At 40.1% G+C, this 20,605-nt stretch overlaps 2 protein-coding genes across 2 annotated transcripts; both read right to left on the bottom strand.

Annotated features, from left to right (window-relative positions):
- Positions 1-351: 351 nt before the first annotated feature.
- Positions 352-1,653, bottom strand: LOC108764526 (uncharacterized). Its single transcript, XM_018512813.1, has one exon. It carries the CDS (start codon positions 1,651-1,653, stop codon positions 352-354), a length of 1,302 nt encoding a protein of 433 aa, XP_018368315.1.
- Positions 1,654-1,784: 131 nt separating this feature from the next.
- LOC108764525 (uncharacterized) lies at positions 1,785-5,245 on the bottom strand. The gene is made up of 2 exons (XM_018512812.1): positions 4,760-5,245; positions 1,785-4,553 (listed from the first exon to the last, which is right to left on the bottom strand). Exons 1-2 carry the CDS (start codon positions 5,243-5,245, stop codon positions 1,785-1,787), a joined length of 3,255 nt encoding a protein of 1,084 aa, XP_018368314.1.
- Between the last annotated feature and the right edge of the window lie 15,360 nt (positions 5,246-20,605).

Genomic DNA, 20,605 nt, shown 5'->3' with positions numbered 1-20,605 from the left:
ACATTTTATGTAACATACGCTTAACGCTGGGTTGCTTACTTAGTGTTTTCTACTTCTAGATCATCGATCGGCAGTAAACAAATCTTTGGTATCGCTCTTTGGCACAAACCGTTTTTCGTACGAATTGTTACTACTCTAACTAATCCTTCCTCGTCCGGGTGTGTTTCAACAATACGGTCCATAGGCCAGGTCATCGGAGGAGTATTCTCACTTTTTAGTAAGACCATCGTCCCAGGACGGATGTTGTCCTTACTGGCAAATTTCCATTTTGTTCGTGGTTGAAGTTGCGAAATGTACTCCTGCGACCACCTTTTCCAAAAATGTTGCTTGAGTTGTACCACGAGATCGTATCTATTCAGCCTTGTTACTTATGACGTCTGATACATCCCGCTCTGGAATCGCAGTGAGCGGCTCGCCAATGATAAAATGACCGGATGTTAAAACGTTTAAGTCGTTTATATCCTGTGACATAACGGTAAGGGGACGAGAATTCATGCAGGCCTCGATTTGTGTTAATACCGTATACAATTCTTCAAATGTTAATGTGGTCGGCCCTATTACCTTGTGCATGTGTGTCTTTGCTGATTTGATTGCGGCCTCCCAAAGGCCTCCCATATGCGGGGAATAGGCCGGTATGAAATGCCAACTGATGGCTTGTTCGGAAAGATAAGTTTTTATGTCGTCTTGCGTGCTTCTTTGTAATAAAAATTCTGTCAACTCGTTGAGCGCATTATTGGCGCCCACGAAGTTTGTACCGTTATCAGAATACAAATTAGCACAGAGTCCGCGTCTCGCGATGAAGCGCTTAAAGGCGTTAAGGAAACATGAAGAGCTTTGATCGTTTACTAGCTCTAGGTGTACGGCTTTAACCGCAAGACATACGAAGAGACATACGTATGCCTTCGTAGTTTTGTTTCTAGAGAGCTTCACTTGAAATGGTCCAGCGTAGTCGACTCCGACGTTGAGAAACGGTCGAGCTTGTGTTATCCGATAAAGAGGCAAGTCACCCATCAATTGCTTAGTGCCAGTTGGCCGAGAGCGGAAACATACAATGCATTTCCTTAGGACCCTTCGAACGGCGCTTCTCCCGGATAATAGCCAATATTGCATACGCAGAGCGGTCAAGACAGCACTCTGTCCAGCGTGTAAATTTCGATAATGTTCATGTCTTATAAGTAGCTCGGTGATATGATGATTCCCCGGCAACACTATCGGATGCTTTTGCTGATATGGCACTTGCGGAGCACGACTGAGTCTCCCTCCTACTCTAATGCGATCCTTTGAGTCTAGGAAGGGATACAAATCTCGTAGTTTACTTTTGTGATTTATTTGAAGTCCAGCTTGGAGGCATCCCAATTCGTCAGCAAATTCTGCGGCTTGGACCTGTTTGATAATGACTAGTGTGCTATCCTCTATTTCCTGCACTGATAATGCTCCAATCCTTCTCAGATGCGACTGAAAACCTTTGAGTCTCGCGTTGGCAACAAACCGCAGACAGTACGCGATCACTCTTCTGAACCTCGTGAACGAGGAGAACTTTTGGGTGAAGGTTGCGTCGGGTTTCATGGCTTCAGCGGCTGATAAGCATATGTTTGCTTTCTTGACTTCTGGTATCTCAGTCAACTCTGGACATCTTGGAGTGTTAAACTGCATTTCTTGTTGTAAAAATAAGGGTCCTTTCCACCATATTCGGCTTTCCTTCAGCTCTCTTGGACTCCTCGTGATAGTAGATCAGCTGGATTTTGGTCCGATCGCACGTGATGCCATTTATCCTTCTCCGTTAGTCAATGCACTTCCGCTACACGATTTGCGACGAAGGTATGCCACTGGTAAGATTCACCTGCAATCCATGCTAAAGTGATAGTAGAGTCGCTCCAATAATGTGTATCATCCACCGAAACTGTCATTGCCTTCCTTATTTTCTCGCACAGCTTGGCTAATAAAAGTGCTCCACAAAGCTCTAAGCGTGGCAAAGATGTCTTCTTGAGTGGTGCGATCCGTGATTTGGCGCACACTAGTCTCACTGTGCGCTTTTGTTGTGCGTCCAAGCTGCACATATATACACACGCTCCGTATGCTTTTTCAGACGCGTCGCAGAATCCATGTAATTCTACGGACTTCGGTTCGTCGCATAGTATTCGTCTGGATACTGATACTTCATCGATGTATGCTATGTTGCGTCGCCATTCCATCCACTTAGAATGGGCCTGCAGCGGTATCGATTCATCCCAGCCCAATTTAAGTTGCCATAATCCTTGGAGAATTATTTTTGCTTGTACTATTACTGGACCCACAAGCCCGAGTGGATCGTAAAGTTGCGAGATGTTCGACAGAACACTTCGTTTTGTAATCTTCTTACTTCCTTCGTCAATGTGCGCTTTGTATAAGAAGCGATCCGTGGAGGTGTTCCACAACAACCCGAGTATTTTAGCTTGCTCATCAATCATTGTTTGTTCCTCCGTTGTCTGAGTGCAGAGCTCTGGTAAATTCGACCTCCATTTCCTGAGTTTGAATTCGGTTAATTTCAATATTCGAGCAATATCTATTTGTAATTGAACAAGTTCGTCTGCGTCGTCCTTGCCCGTCAACAAGTCGTCTACATAGAAATCTTGTGAGATGACTTTAGAAACCGCAGGATTTTCACTTTGATATTGTCGTGCAGTTTCCACTAAGCATCTTATCGCCAGGTATGGAGCGCTTGCTGTTCCATATGTGACGGTATTCAGCTGAAAGATGCATATAGGTTCGTCGGGGGCCCATCTCCACATAATCCATTGGAGATGGCGTTGAGACTCATGCAGCCAGATTTGCCGATACATTTTTGTAATATCGGCTGACATGGCGTACTTATGTTGACGCAGACGCAAGAGAATGCAGAACAGCTCATCTTGAATGGTAGGTCCCACCATCATGAGATCGTTTAAGGATTTTCCTGATGTTGTAGGACAGAACGCGTCAAAAACGACTCTGACTTTAGTCGTAGTGCTTTCAGCTTTAACCACTGCATGATGTGGAAGATAATGTGCTCGTTCGGTCAGCGCCTCCGCCTCTTCGACCTTGGACATGTGCCCTAACTGTAAATATGCCCGCATAAATTCGTGATATTGTTCCTTTAAGTGGCTGACCCGGACTAGCTTTCGCTCGACTGCTTGCAATCGCTTCTTGGCTGTGTCGAATGACGCCCCTAGGTTTGACGGATCCAATTTTAACGGTAATTGTACGACAAATTTGCCGTCATCGGCTCGACTGACGGTACTCATGTAATGTTCTTCACATCGTGTCTCTTCTGGCGACAACTGATGGCTTGATTGGATTTCTTCCATTTGCCAAAATTTCTGTACCTGATCACTTAGCATTTGTTCCGACGAAAATCCACAGTAACCTGTTTTCACCATTGCAACTTCACTGACTTTCGTTGATCCGGATATTATCCACCCAAGTTGAGTCTTTTGAAAGATGGGTTGATGCCTGGATAATCTAACTTGTCCAATGCATAGGAGGTCCCAGAAAATGCTTGCTCCCAGTAATATATCCACCTCGGCAGGTGTATGGAATGCGGGGTCGGCTAAAGTCACTCCATCTGGAATTTTGACTTCCTCTGTACTTATGCAATTTAGTGGCAATTTCTCCGTTATTCTGTTAATGGTTAGGAAAAGGAGCGTCACTTGGAAGGCATTGTGACATGATCGGATTGTGGCGGTCACTTGCTGCCCAACTTTTAGTAAGGTCTCATTAATGCCAGCTATAGTAATCGAGGCTCGATGCTTGGATAATTGAAGCTGATCACTGAGCTTACATGTCATAAAATTGGATTGGGAGCCACTATCTAAGAGAGCGCGGCACTCGTGCCAGGCGTCAAATTTGTCCTTTATGTAGATTATGGCTGTAGACAAAATGACTTGCTCCGGTCCCTTAGTGGCACAATGCGTGACAGTAGTTGTCGAAGTTTGAGTAATGGCTGCGATTGTCTGTTTATCTGCCACTGTTTTAGTCGATCCTGCTGATCCCGACACGTTTTCCTCGACGGCGGCTTTGGACGGATTCCAATTTTCCACATGTAGAAGAGTGTTGTGATATCCCTTACAAGTTTTGCATCCTGACACCTTACAATTTCGACCATGATATTCTTTGAGACACTTGATGCATAGCCGTTTTCCCTTAACCTCAGTGAAGCCCTTCGATGGCGGCCATTTGCAGAATATATTACAGTCGCCGACTTTATGTTGACCCTGACATATGAGACACCTTGAATCCTCATCAGACACACATGCGCATGCAACAGACTTGTTCGTCTTGTTGGCACTGGAAACAGAATTCACATTACCACCCGTGTGAGACAATGATTCTAGGAACTCACTGCGAGCATTCAAAAATTCTATAAACTCGTTAAGCTTCGGAAATCGATTCATTTTCGTTCCCTTTAATTTCCATTCTCTTTTCGTAATTTTGTCTAATTTAGGCACCAGAATGTGAATGAGAATCGTGTTCCAGTGCTCAACTGGTTGTTCTAATTTAATGACTGAATATGCTGAGAGATACTGTCGATAAGCTGTCTTAACGATATGTGAGATTCTTTAGTCAAAGGCGTCAAGTCGAGCAATTCCTACAAATGGTGTTCCACTATTAGCCGTTTATTTTCGTACCTCTGTTTCAGTAAGTTCCATGCAATTACATAATTATTGCCTGTGATTTCTAATAAATTTATTATTGTAGCAGCGTCGCCAATTAATGCTAACCTTAAATAATGTAACTTTTTTACCGCTGGTAGGGAAGGATCAGCATCTATGAGAGATTCAAATAGTTCGCGAAAAGAAATCCATTTATTATAGCTACCATCGAATTTTGGCAGTTCTATGTCCGGCAATTTTACAATGGTTGGTTGATTAACAATATGAATTTGCCGATCACCCCCTGATCTTTCGGAAATGGAACCCATTGGGCTTGATTGATTTACCCGATCTTGACGTGACTGAAGTGCCCTGGTCGAGGTTATGATGGCATGATAGGAATTTTCAAAATTTTCTCTTTCACGGATCTGCGCATCCGTGGCATCTAACTCTTCGATTTGATCTTGAATACCATCAAACTCATCCCAGAGCCTTACAGCCCGCTCTAACCTGCTAGGCAATTCCGCGAGTTTCGCAGAATCTGTCGCCGCTTTCTCGAGATATGTATTAAACGCTGTCAATTTTGCTTTAATTCTCCCTCGACTATTAACTAATTTACTTACTTCAGACATAGCCATCTTTACTCTAATGAAGTTTCGCTACCGCTCGTGCGGGAGAAAGAGAGAGAGAGAGCGCGCAGTACAGGGATCCTCTGTTACGCGTTGGCTCGCCGACAGTCGTTTCAGTGGGAGGGAATGATGGTCCTGACGATAAACGAAGGCCGTGTCTTCCTTCCTGATGCTGTCGTAGTTGAAGCCGTTATTTGTCGGCCGTCTCGCCATCCAACCGGAGAGCGAGAAAGAGTGAGAGGTGTATTAGCGTCTCCCAATCAAGATGGTCGACGCTATAATTTCGCGCCTAGGCGACGATTTATTGCTTCCTCTCGAGGTGACCAATCTTGCTTCGTGAGATATCGAAAGAAGTGCGCTTTTCACAAGGCCGGCAACTCACCTTCCTTTCAACACAGAATGATGCTTGTACTCGCCAAGGCTCGCCTTTGTCCCTCTGAGATGCGTGCGTTCGATCGATCCTTTTGTGATCGACGACTGTGGCTAATCTCCTTGTTTACTTGGTGCAATCCGGCTCGAAGGACCAATGTTTCGCCCAGTATTTGATGGGGTATCGTGGGCTAATGATTACTACAGATTAAGTGAACTGACACCGTGGTTTTATTACAAGAATTAGAGGGACGAAATCGTGACGATCCGCCATTAGCTGAATACAATACAGAATAGCAAAAATAATACCCTGAACTCCTCTTCGAAGGTAGCGCCGCTGTGCTCGCCATTCGTACTTCTAACGAAAGCGCGGTAAGATGAGCGCGGCAAATTAGATAATACATTTAGTCGATAAACAAGAACGCGCGAACACAGACCTTGAATGGGCATTGACGTGAGTGCCCCTAACAGGGCCTGCCATCGTTGGGCTTAGAAAGGGCCTAGAAAGGAAAATTCTGGATGGAATTTCCTAAACAGACCTTGAATGGGCACTGACGTGAGTGCCTTTAACAAGGCTTGCCATTGTTGGACCTAGAAAGGGCCTAGGAAGGAAAACCGCTCCTCGCGGCCCACGCGCCGTGCGCTCGGTGGGTTGTTCTTTCGGCAATCGTAGGCCGGACGGACGTGCATATTCCGCTATCTTTAAACGTTAATATCTCGTTAACTATTGCGCAAACTACAAAATGATATAAGAATTTTCGATTCAGTTCGGTACGTTCTACCTGCTCGTGACAGGCGTTCCGATAATTTTCAAACACCCTGTATATCTAATAAGTAAATATACATGATTAAATAATTATGGTATTTTAGTATAAAGTCAGAATTACAACGATCTTGATAAGCACACATGCTAACAAAAAATTACATTTATTATAAAGCCTAGTCGGACAATCCAACGTAGCACCTTATTGTTAAGTGTAATAATAAAGAACTTAATTATACATATAGATATTCCAAAATAGGGTCTAGTGAGGCATTCCATGAAAGGGCCTAGTGACACATGCCAAAATAGGACGTAATTAAGCTTGCCAGGATAGGGCCTACTTTAGCCAATATAGGGCCTGTCCAGTTAAGCGTGTCCAGATAGTACCTACTTAGACGTATCCAGATAGGGCCTAGTTAAACGTGTCTAGACAGGACCTAGTTAGGGATGTCCAGACAGAGCCTAATTAGGCGTGTCCAGACAGGGCCAATAAGTTAGGCATATCCAGATAGGGCCTAGTTAGGCGTATCCAGATAGGGCCTAGTTAGGCGTATCCAGATAGGGCCTAACCAAATTTACAAATCGGGCTCTAATTTGGATGAGCGTTACATCTCTGTACAGGGCCTAATCGGACTTGCCTGAATGGGGCCTAGACAGAAATGGGGAAAAACTATCTAGAGCCTGTATATGACCCCTTTTAAAGTTCTACCCGGGTAGTAATCGGACGGAGCCAAGTCTGGTGAGTAAGCCGCATGCGAAAGTATTTCCCAACCGAACGCCTCAATCGTTTCCTTGACCAGTTTTGCTGTGTGTGATGGTGCATTATCATGAAGCAAAATCACTTTGTGTTGCCTTTTTTGATATTCCGATCGTTTTTCACGCAAACCTTGATTCAAATCGTTCATTTGTTGTAGGTAGCGTTCAGTATTAACGGTTTCGCCAGGTTTTAGCAGCTCATAATAGATCACACCTTTCTGATCCCACCAAACACACAGCATTGTCTTCCATCCATAGCGATTTGGCCTTGCAGTCGATGTCGATGTTTCGCCTGGAGTTACTCATGGTCTTTTACGCTTAGAATTCTCAAAATATATCCACTTTTCATCGCCAGTCACAATTCGATGGAGAAATGACTTTCTTTTGTACCTGGCGAGCAGCATTTCGCAAGTGGTTTTTCGATTTTCCTGCTGTCTTTCATTCAGTTTATGTGGAACCCATTTTCCCATCTTCTGGATCTTTCCCATGGATTTCAAATGTATGGAGACGGCTTCTCGTGTCATATTCAATTGATCCGCGAGTTGTTGTTGAGTTTGAGCGTCATCCTCATCCAACAATGCTTGCAATTCGCTGTCTTCAAACTTTTTCGGTGGTTTTTCACGTTCTTCGTTTCTCACGTCAAAATCGCCACTTTTGAATTCTTTAAACCACTCAAAGCACTGTGATTTACCAAGAGCATGCTCACCGTAAGCTTCGACAAGCATTCGATGCGATTTTGCAGCAATTTTTTTCAAATGGTAACAGAAAATCAATGCTGTCCGCAAATCGGACGAGTTTCCAGGCACAAAATTCGACATGTTCAACGCTATTACAAACTATACTGTTGTATGAAACTTGTATTGTTGTGAGTTGAAAATCTTTGTTAGATGTCAGAACAAAGAAATGACGTCAATGACGCGGTCTGACGGCAACTACATTGACAGCTATGGCCATCTATTGGTAAATTCCGGTTTCATATTTACATACCTGGTATTTAAAAATTCAAAATGTACATAAGCATTCCTTAACAAATTATTTGAAAGATTATATATAATAATAATAACATGTTTCGGCTCTCGAATTGAGCCATCTTCAGATTACAAGAAGTTTCTTATAACTACCCCTGTACCATACAAAAAAAACGTGGTTGTTGTTAAAATCTCGCAAACGTGTTAACAATTGTATCCTTTTGACCTGATGGAGTGCTTCACTGAGATCATGATCCATCCTCAAATGATTAGTCAGTCAATTGTCCATGTCATGAAATTCTGATTAATCGTAATGATAAAAACAAGTTAAGATTGAGAATTAATTACAATTAAAAATTTTTTCTTTAAATGAGAACGCATAAAACTTGTATGAAAAATTGATCACCTATATGTAAAAATATGCCAACTTAATCCAAAAAATGAAAATAAAAAATTAATCTAGTATTTAAAATTAAACCTTAGAACACCTAATCAAAAAATTATTATAAAACCAATGATAACTGACACTGTACATTTTCCGGTACATAGTCCAAACACGCGGATGCCACGTCTCTACTAAAAACATTCACCAGTTCATTTCACCTCACACATTTAGCCAAGAATATGTCCCGTCAAGAAAATTACAATCGTATAAAATATTGTGAGAGTCAAAATAGTCTTAAAATCTTAATAGTGTATACCACAATCATTTCAATAAATCCGATCTATCGAAACTTCACAAACAAAGTTCTCAGTAAAACGCATTTTCACGCTGTGACTGTCTCTCTACATCTAACAAACACTCAATAAATTGACGAGCCGTTCGCAAAATGCAAAGTCATATCTTGTTTATAATTGTCGTATACGTTTTATGAAGGCCTTCTCTGTCCGTTTGAAGAATGAGGCTGTTATTTTGTTTTAACATAAAGCATTTCGGAAATCATGCGCTTATTGTAACACGGCTCTTCATCCAAAATCTTGATATTATCCCAATCGAAGTCATGTGCATTTTGCAACCTATGTTTAGTGATTACAGAACCAGTAGACGTATTCCAACGAATAATGATTACGGTGTTCTGAGATCCTAGTTTTTAGTTGTCTACTCGTTTGTCAAACATATGAAGCATCACAATCATTGCACATGATTTTATAAACGACATTGTTCTTCAAGTTATTCGGTTTCCTGTCCTTCTGCACCTTTATGAATTTATTCAATTTGTTAGAACTAAGGAACGCAACTTTCATGTCATCTCTACTATTATGTTTTATGTAATACCAGTTATTATGTATTACTATTTTTCATTTCATGTATCAACTATTTTTTTATATACTCCAAAAACGAAGATGGTAGGGATAATAAAAAAAAATACTTTACACGTTTGTATTGATATATTTCTTATATCTATACAAAATAAATGAATCAAAATTTTATCAAATGACATTGTTTTTGTGTATCCACGAATTGTGCGATCCATCGAATCTCAGCCACTTGACGTACACCTTGTCTTCCCTCCTGCGAAGTACTTTCTCCACGAGATAGACGATAGAGACGTCCAAATGAGTAACGCGATGCAACTCGTGCTCATAGAACGCTCCAACGACGGATTTTCCGCGACAGTTCTCGAGTAGATAGGTTACGGGATTGGTACGTTACACCTTAACGATCGTAAACACCTCATTGGTCCAATTTGGCGTGTAATCCTTCTCAAAAACCGTCTTGTACTTGTTCACTCGTATCGAATCGCCTATTTTGAATTTTGCCGGACCCACGATCTTTATCGCGCTGTACACTGTGCCCAAGAGTCTTTAGGCGATCGCGGGAGTACGTCGGCGGGTCGCATGCCGATAGTGCGATGCTTGCGCGCGTTGTAATCTGACACGAGACGCGGCAGCTCGTCGACCCACTCGTAACTACCGTTGAGTGTAAACATCTTTCACACGTCGTTCTTGAGCGTGCGATTGAACCGTTCGACCACTGACGCTTTCAACGTCGAATACGTGGAATAGTGATTAACGTCGTGGTTTTCAAGATTTTCTGTGCATCGGCGTTGTAAAACTCCTTCCCCATATCCGCTTGTAAATTTTTCGGACATCATCCACTCGCTCGAACGATCTCAGCGATAGCGTCAGCCGTCTCACTTCCACATTTGCTCTTGAGTGGTACGGCCCACGAGTACTTGCTCAACACATCGATGATGGTGAGTATGTAGTGGTGACCTCTGTTGAAGCTCGAGTACGAACGCATCTCAACGATATCAGTCTGCCACAGATCGTCGTATCCCCGGACTATGACGCACCTTCGCGGAAAATTTTTTCTCGCAGAAGCGTGCAATTCCTCGACGAGTCGACGTCTCTCGGAGCTAATTTTTCTCTTTTCATCGGATCTCTTTTTCATGATTCGACGCGTAATACACAAGAAAATAATGTATTTGTTCTCACTGTTGTCACTCGACTGACTCGTTTCATCGATACACGATTTAATTTATAATAAGACCGGCCTCGCGGGGTCCCTCGATGATAGACAGCATCTCGTTGTCGTGAGCGTTGTCCCCTGCTCGGTGCGAAGCATCGAGCAATCTTAAACGATCCACCAGCTCATTGGGATCATCCTAGTGCACGTAATCGATCGCGTTGCCGTTCAGCGTCTTTACGCGAGGTAATCCCTTACCAGATTTCTTACTCTGTTTCTTAGGTGTGACCAACATCAACGGCACGATTACCTGTTTGTACTTGTATCCACTGTTGCTCAATAATCGACCCTGCGAATGCTTGTGCTTGTGCGCGCTCGTCACCAACAGCATGCTCTTGTATTTATGCATATCGTCTTCCGTGTAGAGGGCATCGTCGGGAATTCTTTTGAAACTCATAAAGACCAGGGATACCGGCGTATCGTACGCCGTCGATAATTATGTTGTCCACATCATCCACGTCGAAACGTTTATTGCCAAACATTAATCCATCCTTGCGGAGGTAAACGCCGTACACGTGATCTATACCGCTCTCTTTATCTTGCACTCCCCGCAGGACAGCCTCGACGTAATTTTGACCCAACGGGCCCAAGCTGGCTTTTAACGTCTCTCGACCTTCCGACGTTTGCAACTGATTTTGAAACATCGTCGCTAGCGAGTCTTCCGTCGCTTCAAAAACGTTCTCCAACGACTCTATCGTCGGTACGATTTTGGCACGCGGGGTGGAGATTATCGGTTCATGCGATCATTGAATTTATGCAGAGTCGTGGAACGCTCGAACGTCTCGCTCGCTTCTTCTCCCTCCTCTTCTTCCTCCTCTACCTTCCTCTAACGTTTAGGGGCAGACGCTGCATTTTCGCACGACTCTCTCTTTGTCGCGCGCTGGCCTGCGCTGTCGACGAAAAGTCGCAGCGGCTCGATAAGAGGCTTAAAATGTCTATCCAGCGCGATGCTCTTCTTGCCCGGTTTTCAGAGCGCGATGTTTCTTGAGGATCGACTCGCTCATTTTCTCGATCTCTCTCGCGATTTTTTCACGCTTGCGCACATCTGCCATGTTCGTCTGTGGCTAAGTATCGACAACGACTGGTCACGTTACGGTATCGCGAACTCGTTAAATCCTTTTCTGTATCGTCCATTTGTGAGCGCACTGTCTTTGTCTATCTCCACGAAACCATATTTTGTTGCCAACAGTCGCGGCACAACATGTAAAATTCATCATACGACATGTCGGTATTCACATGATCGTTGTAAACGTGTTTCAAGTTGGTACCGTCCTGTTTGAATAGGATCAGCAGGTTCGCGTTGTCACGTATCAGATGTTTAGGTATCCTCGCGTACATCTGACAGAGACAGAAGCTGTCGACGTTTGCGTGGCGGCCCATCGAAAAGTATTCTCTCACCGCATCCTGCTCGTCGCATGCCACGTCATTAAAGATAAAAATAGAATTTGGGCGCGCCTAGCTCGGTGGATCGACGTCGCTATTGTTGGACAACATAAAGTACCGATTTAGACGATAGACGTAAACAAATTTTCAAGATATTAATACTTTGGCTGTTGCAACGATTTCGAGTAGACGTACACGTTCTCGAAACGTACAGGGTATTGCAGATACATACTAGGCAGTACGACGAGTTTTGTGGGCAAACTTTGCAGGGACAGGCCGGGCAGGCGCGGTTCGGTAGGTAATGACGGTGCAGCGTAGATAATGACGACACGACGCCTCTATATCGACAAATTCAGTAGCGTGCCAGACGTTCTGACGGACTTTGTCATCATGAAAAAGAGCCAAAACGACAATTAAAGACGAAAAATTTTAAAAATGTTACGTGATAGAACATTTTTCATACGTATAAATATATATAAACGCATATAATTAAATACAAAATGTTTCCATATATCCTTCTTTCTTTATAAAATTAGTGTCGGCGACAAGCAAAAATAGTAATAATAATAATAATGAAAAAAGATAATAAAAGGAATAATTTTCGCATTGTTTCTTTTACGAAAAATTAAAATTGAAAAACTGAGAAAGAATTGCTCAAATGATTTATACAAAGTTATATCTAAGCAATATTATTTAATTTTTCAAACTTGACTTTTTATAAAACAAATAATGCAAAAATTATACTCGTAATTATTTCTTTTATGTTTTCCTATTATTACTATTTTCTTCTACCTAACAGTAATTTTACAAAAGAAAGAAGAATATGTGATAATATATATGAACATATTTCGTATACAGGGTGTTTGAAAATTACCGGATAATCGATCACGAGCAGGTAGAACGGACCGAATTGAATCGAAAATTCTTATACCATTTTGTAGGTTGCGCAACAGTTAACGAGATATTAAAGTTTAAAGATAGTCGAATAAGCGCGTTCGGCCGGCCTACTGCTGCCGAATATACAACCTATCGTCCCCACCGATCGCACGGCGTGCAGGCCCCTGGGAGTGGGGTTGCCATGCTAGGCGTGCCGTTTGAATCGTTTGAAGACGTTTAGTGGCAGTTCCCACTCCCTGTGGCCCGCGCGCCGTGCGATCGGTGGAGATAGTAGGTATATTCGGCAGCAGTAGGCCGGACGCGCTTATTCCACTATCTTTAAACGTTAATATCTCGTTAACCATTGCGCAACCTACAAAATGGTATAAGAATTTTCGATTCAATTCGGTCCGTTTCACCTGCTCGTGATCGATTACCCGGTAATTTTCAAACACCCTGTATAATTATATATGTTTATACATGACAAATTATTTATTGATTAATACATGACAAATTATTTATTGATTAACGGATACAACAATTTTCTTTCTTCATTTTTTTACTTTTCGTTTTGGCGTTGTCAGTTTATATCGAATTTTCGGAAGAAAGAGAAAGCATATTGATTCTGTAAGAATAATAGGTATGTTGCGAGCAAAATGAGTAATGTTTTTGAATTGAATGTGTAATTTATGAGTGACAAAAGATAAAAAGGACAGTTAAATGACAGTTAGATGATTAATCAAAAAGGTTTGGGATTGAGAGAGATGTTCTTGTAATAGAAATAAATATCTGCGTTATCTGAGGAAAAAACTCCTTTCTCTTGGCTAAAACTGCAATTCCGTTCTGTATTCCAGAATGATCAGTTTTAGGAAAAATCGAGCAATCTGAAGCGCAGCATAGAATAATCGTAATTTAACCGATGACAGCCGACGAATGCTACAAACGACGTTTTTAACATAAGTACAATGCAACAGGTAAAAAGAATCGTTAGCAAAATTAATTCAGTACTCAGGCCCTGATCTTTAAAGATTGTAGAGTTTTAAAAGTGTTGGTCACTAACGATGATTAATATAGGTAGACAGAAGATGATATCGTTTATTCGGAATATGCTAGATAAAAATATAATATAAAGAGTATAAGGAAATATTCCAGTTGAAAACTTTTTTCATATATACAGCCATTGACAAAATTATTAGGCACCCTTGCTTTTTCTAAATTTTTCACAACTGAATGTGCATAAGCTCTCTATTTGCGTGTTGTTTTCATGCTACTGACTTTGTGAGAAGGTCAAGCAACTGAGGCATATAAGTTTCTTAGAGAAATGATAATATGTACAAAACTGTTTAGTATGCATTTCGACTTCGAATAATACGGACGTTATCAGTCTTGTTTCGAGCAATTGCTAGGCAATTCTTTATCTTATTATTGTTAACATATTATCCGAGATTTCAAAATATGCCTAAAACACGCGAGTTGAGTGAAGGAAAACGGGCTCAGATTATTGTGTGGCATTCCGTAGGATTATCTCAAGTGCAAATAGCAAAAAAAATAAAATGCTCCCGTTGCGCAGTTCAAACTACAATAAAAAGATATAATGATACTAAACAGTTTAAATCCAGATCTGGAAGAGGAAGAAAACGAAAGACTACTGCCAGAGAAGATCGATATTTAAAGCAAAATGCTCTAAAAGATCGTCGGCAAACGGCAAAAGAATTAACTGCTGCGTTAAGAAGTGATCATGAAATTAGTATTTCCGCCAAAACTGTTAGTAGACGCCTCAATGAATTTGGGATTAAAGCAAGAAAGGCCAGACAGAAACCATGGCTCTCAGAGACAAACAGAAAGAAACGATTAGCATGGGCAAAAAAATACAAAAGTTGGACAGCATCAGACTGGGATAAAATATTATGGTCGGATGAAAGCAACATTCAAGTAAGTTTAACAACTTTATAATGAGTAATTAAATGTAATATTTTTAATCACAAGTACGAAAATACAACATAGAAATACGTTCACTGCATGTATGAATTTTTTCTTGTTGTTTGCAGTTGTTTGGCACTCCTGGAGCCGTATATGTGCATCGCAGAATTGGAGAAGCATATAATCCGAAGTGTATCGTTCCTACCGTAAAACATGGTGGAGGTAGTATTATGATTTGGAGCTGTATGGCGTCAGCCGGCGTGGGAATTCCATTTATTTGTTCGGGTCGAATGAACTCAGAAATTTATACAGCCATGTTAGGACAGACATTGAAGCCTTCTATGGCAAAAATATTTAAAGAGGAGACAGAGCAAGTGATATTCCAACAAGATAATGCTCCCTGTCATACTGCACGTAAGAGCATTGCGTGGTTTAAGCGAAATAAGATTAAGCTGTTTGAATGGCCACCACAGAGTCCAGATCTCAATCCAATTGAGCATCTATGGGCTCATTTGAAGAAACATGTCCGCGCTCGCAAGTGCACTTCAATTACTGAGCTCAAGAAAGCGATTTTCGAAGAATGGGAGAAAATATCACCTACTATATGCGAAAGATTAGTACATAGCTTACCTAAAAGAATAGCAGAAGTCATAAAAAATAATGGCGCACCAAGCAAATATTAGTTTATATGATTATTTAAGAAATAAATGATAACATTTATAAAGATAGTATTATTTATTTCCTTATAAATTGAAATTGTTAAATAAATAAGGTGCCTAATAATTTTGTCAATGGCTGTATGTGTGACAACTATTTATTGATATTAATACTTTATAATGTTTTTAATAATATTTTACAAGAGGTGTTCAAAATATCCACCCGGCTCTTCTAAACATACTGCAACTCTCCGCATGAAGCTTTGTCGTACTTTATGTAATATTGCAGGTAATGTTACGACTTGCTTCTTGTATTCTTTGTATTAAATCTTCTCGATTGCGTGGTGTCTGATACACCTGATTTCGTATGTAGCCCCACGCAAAAAAAATCCATATGTGTGAGATCAGGTGATCGCCATGGCCACTCGTGAAGATAACTGTGAATGCCTATCCATCTATTCAAAAATCTTCGGTTTAAAATAACTCGGGTAAGAATAGATGTATGAGCTGGATGGCCGTCTTGCTGGTATATAATATTAGGTAAGATGTTTAATGGCACATCCTCTAACAAAGTTGGAAGTGTTTCTTCCAAAAACTCTGAATATATTTGTACCGTAACATTTACATCGTCTGGAAAGAAGGACGGTCCAATTATTGTATTGTTTACAATGCCCATCCAAACGTTGACATGATATTGCCCCTGGATATGTGTTTCTTTCCGGCAATGGGGATTTTCTTCCGCATAATGGTGCTCATTATGGCGATTGATACTCCCGTCACTTCGGAAAGTGCGTTCGTCTGTCCATAAGATTCTTCTCAAAAATCCATCATTCCCAACATTGTCTATGTCAACCTGTGATGAGAGTATATAACAATACAGTTGTATTTTTTCATACTTTTCATTTTCTTTAATTATATTGTATACAATACAAAATTATCATCGTTTTTCTATTACTTATTTTATACAATAAATATAATAATCATTATACATATATACAACATATATACATATATAAAATGGTTATTATTTTTATTAGTTAACGTTTCAATGCATAGGCTTTATAAGGTACGGTGATTCATACGATGTAAAAACAAGCTGACAATTGAAAGTTTATTAAGATCCCGTAGTATTGTAGCTTTTGAAAACAAAATGGCTAATAAATTATTAAAATATAGAACTTACTTCGTCTAATATCCAATTACAAAATCTTTCTCGGCAAAGCAAATCTTGTGGGAACAATTTTTGCGTTGTGCGTCTTTTGAAAGGATGCCATCCCAAATTATTTTTTAATATTCTGTGCACTTTGGTGTGGTCTGTATTTAAATCACGCGCAATACATCTGGTGCTAGTATGCGGATTTGCTAAAACTGCATCTCTTACGTGATCAATTATTATCTCATCGCGTTTGCATTTGTTTCGTGGACGTTTTGGCGCATGAAGAGTGCCATATTGGCAAATTCGACGATACAATTGTCCGAACAGTGCATGTGACGGTCGCTGCTTATCGGGGAAACGATTAGCGTACAGAACTGTGGCCATCCTTTCATTTTTATGACATTCGCCATAAATGAGCAGCATATTCGCTAACTCTTCCTTAATATAACGAGGCATCGTTGATTCACGTTTTCACTACCAACAGCTGGGCGTACCGATTGTCTTTTATCAGAGTCTTTCTCCTTTCGTATACATCTATAACGCGAATCTGACAAAAGACAATTGGCCCCAAGTTGTTGGGAGCGAAAACGTAAGTTAACGATGCTTCGTTATACCAATACAGAGTTAAGAAATATGTTACTCTTTTATGGAAAATGCTATAAAAATAACAGTATGTCTGTAGTTTTATACATTAATGACTTTCCTAATAAGCAGCAGCCGTCACATGCGTTGTTCGATATATTGTATTGTTGAATTTGCCAACATGGTACTCTTCATGCACCAAAACGTTCACGAAACATATACGCCAACGCAATGGAGTAATAATGAATCTTGTGAGAGATGTGGTTTTAGCAAATCCGCATAGTAGCACCTGGTTGCGAATTGCGCGTGATCTTAATATAGAACACACCAAGGTGCACAAAATAATAAAGAATAGTCTAAAATTCTTTCAAAGAAAACACAACGTTAAAGTTATTTCCTCAAGAGTTATCTCGTCGAAAAAAATTTTGTGATTGGATCTCAGACCAAATAATTTCAATACTTTAATAATTAGCCATTTGCATTTAAAAGCCTGCAAATGGTGACTTTCTGAAAAGAATCTTAAGGACACAAAAATGTACTTTTTGGAGTGACAGTATTATTAATCGCCATAATGAATACCATTATTCGGAAGAGAATTGTCGGAAAGAAATACACATCAAGAGATAATGTAATGTTAACGTTTGAATGGGAATTTTGGACAGTGTAATTACTGGATCACATCTTTTTTAAAAGATATCGATATCACAGCACAAGTTTATTTAAAGATCTTGAAAGAAACATTGATGGACAATCTTCCATGAAATATACTATCAAATATTGTATACCAGCAAGACGGATCCAGCCCATATTTTTGTTCTCGCTTGTGCATTTGAATAATCGATTTTCGCTCAGATAAATAGGCATTCACAACGATTTCCTTGAGTGGACATTGCGATCACCTAGGGCTACATACGAGATTCAGGTGTATCAGACACTGCCACGCAGTCGAGAAGATTTAATAAAAAGAATAAAAGAAGCAAGTCGTAACATTATACCTGCAATATTACATAAAGTACGACAAAGCTTCTTGCGGAGAGTTACAGTATGTTTAGAAGAGTCGGGTGGATATTTTGAACATTCTTGTAAAATATTATTAAAAACATTATAAAATATTAATATCAATAAATAGTTTTCACACATATATATGAAAAAAATTTTCAACTGGAATATTTCCTTATACTCTTTATATTATATTTTTATCTCGCATATTCGGAATAAACGATATCATCTTCTGTCTACCTATATCAATCATCGTTAGTGACCAACACTTTTAAAACTCTACAAACTTTAAAGATCAGGGCCTGAGTACTGATTTTGCTAACGATTCTTTTTACCTGTTGCATTGTACTTATGTTAAAAACGTCGTTTGTAGCATTCGTCGGCTGTCATCGGTTAAATTACGATTATTCTATGCTGCACTTCAGATTGCTCGATTTTTCCTAAAACTGACCATTCTGGAATACAGAACGGAATTGCAGTTTTAGCTAAGAGAAAGGAGTTTTTTCCTCAGATATCGCAGATATTTATTTCTATTACAAGAACATCTCTCTCAATCCCAAACTTCTTTGATTAATCATCATTTAACTGTCCTTTTTATCTTTCGTCACTCATAAATTACACATTCAATTCATAAACATTACTCACTTCGCTCGCAACATACCTATTATTCTTACAGAATCAATATGCTTTCTCTTTCTTCCGAAAATTCGATATCTGGAGACACTGGTAGTGTCTCGGCGCTAAGCTGCGCGAAGCGATACTGCCGTGCCTCCTTTACGCGAACCGACGAGTTGCGGCAAATCGAGATTATCGGATCTCAATAACGGCTGAACCGATCGCGTGCTATGTATGCTCAATCGATAGCCACCACACGGATTGTGTGATATAAGTGCTTTTATTTTTTTTCTACGTGCCCTACGAGCGGAGATATCGCGACGCAAAGTTCCGAACTGCTACATTTTCTGTCCATTTTCAGATACGTCGTCCTTATTGTCATCGTTATTATTGTCCTCGACCACATTCCGCGCATTCCTTTGATGTCCGTCTAACATTCTTTACGTAAGGAGCGCTAGTTTCGTGTCCTTCTGACATTCTTTACACAATTAGTACGCAATACGCAAGGAGCGCTAGTAGTAATATACATATGATCAGCGAGCGCTGCGATCTGGAGACACGACTAATTATTAGGGTACGTTTCCATGAGCGCGTCGCGTCGTCCACCGTATCACGACGTGACGCGAAAGAGAGAAAGGGAGGGGTTGTGTACATATATGAACTTCACTCTTTCTCTCTTTCGCGTTGCGTCATGACGCAATGGACGACGCGATGCGTGACACGCTCAGTGGAAACGTACCATTAGTGTATACACTTTTGGTTAGATTAGGTCAGTCATATCGATGGTAGTAAAGGAACACGTAAGTGATTTTCTACTTCTGCAATACACATTTTACTTACTGACTTACTCAACACATTTTTGTACGGAATTAATGAACGAATCTGACAAAAAAAATTACCCCGTGGACCAAGATATTAATCGTTAAAGTTGATGACTATTCAGGTTAGGAAATCTGTCATATCGATGGTGGCATAGATTACAGCAGAGTATTTGCTTGGTTAATATTTGTCTGTAAAGCAGAAAATTTGTTTAATCATTTATGCCATCGATGCAACAAATTTCCTCTGAATATCTGACAACTTTAATTAATAACAATTAATAACTCGGTTTGCGGGACAAATTTTTCATGTAGTGCAAAAATGCGTCGAATGAGTTTATTTTATCAATCTCAAGGAGGTAAGGAGGCTAATTCAACAATTACCGGATGTTGATGTCTTGCATAAATCTAATTGTTTGTTCGACCTTGTACGTATATTATTATGTAACATGTAATTTAAAGATACGTTTCATGATGCATTTTTTGTCGAGGTTTCCTTGTAAAGTAAACCGCTTATTAATGAATCCATCCAGAAAGCGTCAAGAAGATTTTTCTCAAATGGAATTTACTAAAAGATGTTTGGAACAAAATTTGGAACAAAATTTGGAACTTTGTCAAATTTCACGTATGGTTTACATATCTGTTTATCTGCAACGAACAATTTCCCAAGTCTGCCAGGAGCTATTGCATATTATATGTATAACAATAAACACAAGTAATATTATATTTCATTCCTCCCGCAAATTATCTATCATCTAATTATTATTATTTTACGAAATTCATTTTCAGGTATTATTGAAAATAGGTGGGACTAGTTGACTTTACTTCAACTGACTATTAAAAACTTTATCGAAAGCTGTACCAATTTGGAACATTTTGATTAGGAACAAAATTTGGTCCAATTCACGTATGGTTTACACCTCTGTGTTTAACTATATATTTAATATAGTCGGTAAGTCGAGTTGCTTATATGCCTATTCAGAAGCACGCATTACTGGTGGCAATGCAGAATATGATTAGATCGCAAGTCCGGTAGGG

This window comes from Trachymyrmex cornetzi, unplaced genomic scaffold, assembly GCF_001594075.2.
Source record: "Trachymyrmex cornetzi isolate Tcor2-1 unplaced genomic scaffold, Tcor1.1 scaffold432, whole genome shotgun sequence".
Classification (NCBI taxonomy): domain Eukaryota; kingdom Metazoa; phylum Arthropoda; class Insecta; order Hymenoptera; family Formicidae; genus Trachymyrmex; species Trachymyrmex cornetzi.
This window is presented reverse-complemented; position numbering and strand designations above follow the sequence as displayed.

Bases quoted from the DNA above. Each gene is read 5' to 3' on its own strand.
- LOC108764526 (XM_018512813.1), bottom strand. From the start codon at position 1,653: ATGCAGTTTAACACTCCAAGATGTCCAGAGTTGACTGAGATACCAGAA.
- LOC108764525 (XM_018512812.1), bottom strand. From the start codon at position 5,245: ATGGCTATGTCTGAAGTAAGTAAATTAGTTAATAGTCGAGGGAGAATT. The intron at 4,554-4,759 runs GTAAAAAAGTTA...CATATCGTTAAG, and splicing joins CTGATCCTTCCCTACCAGCG to ACAGCTTATCGACAGTATCT.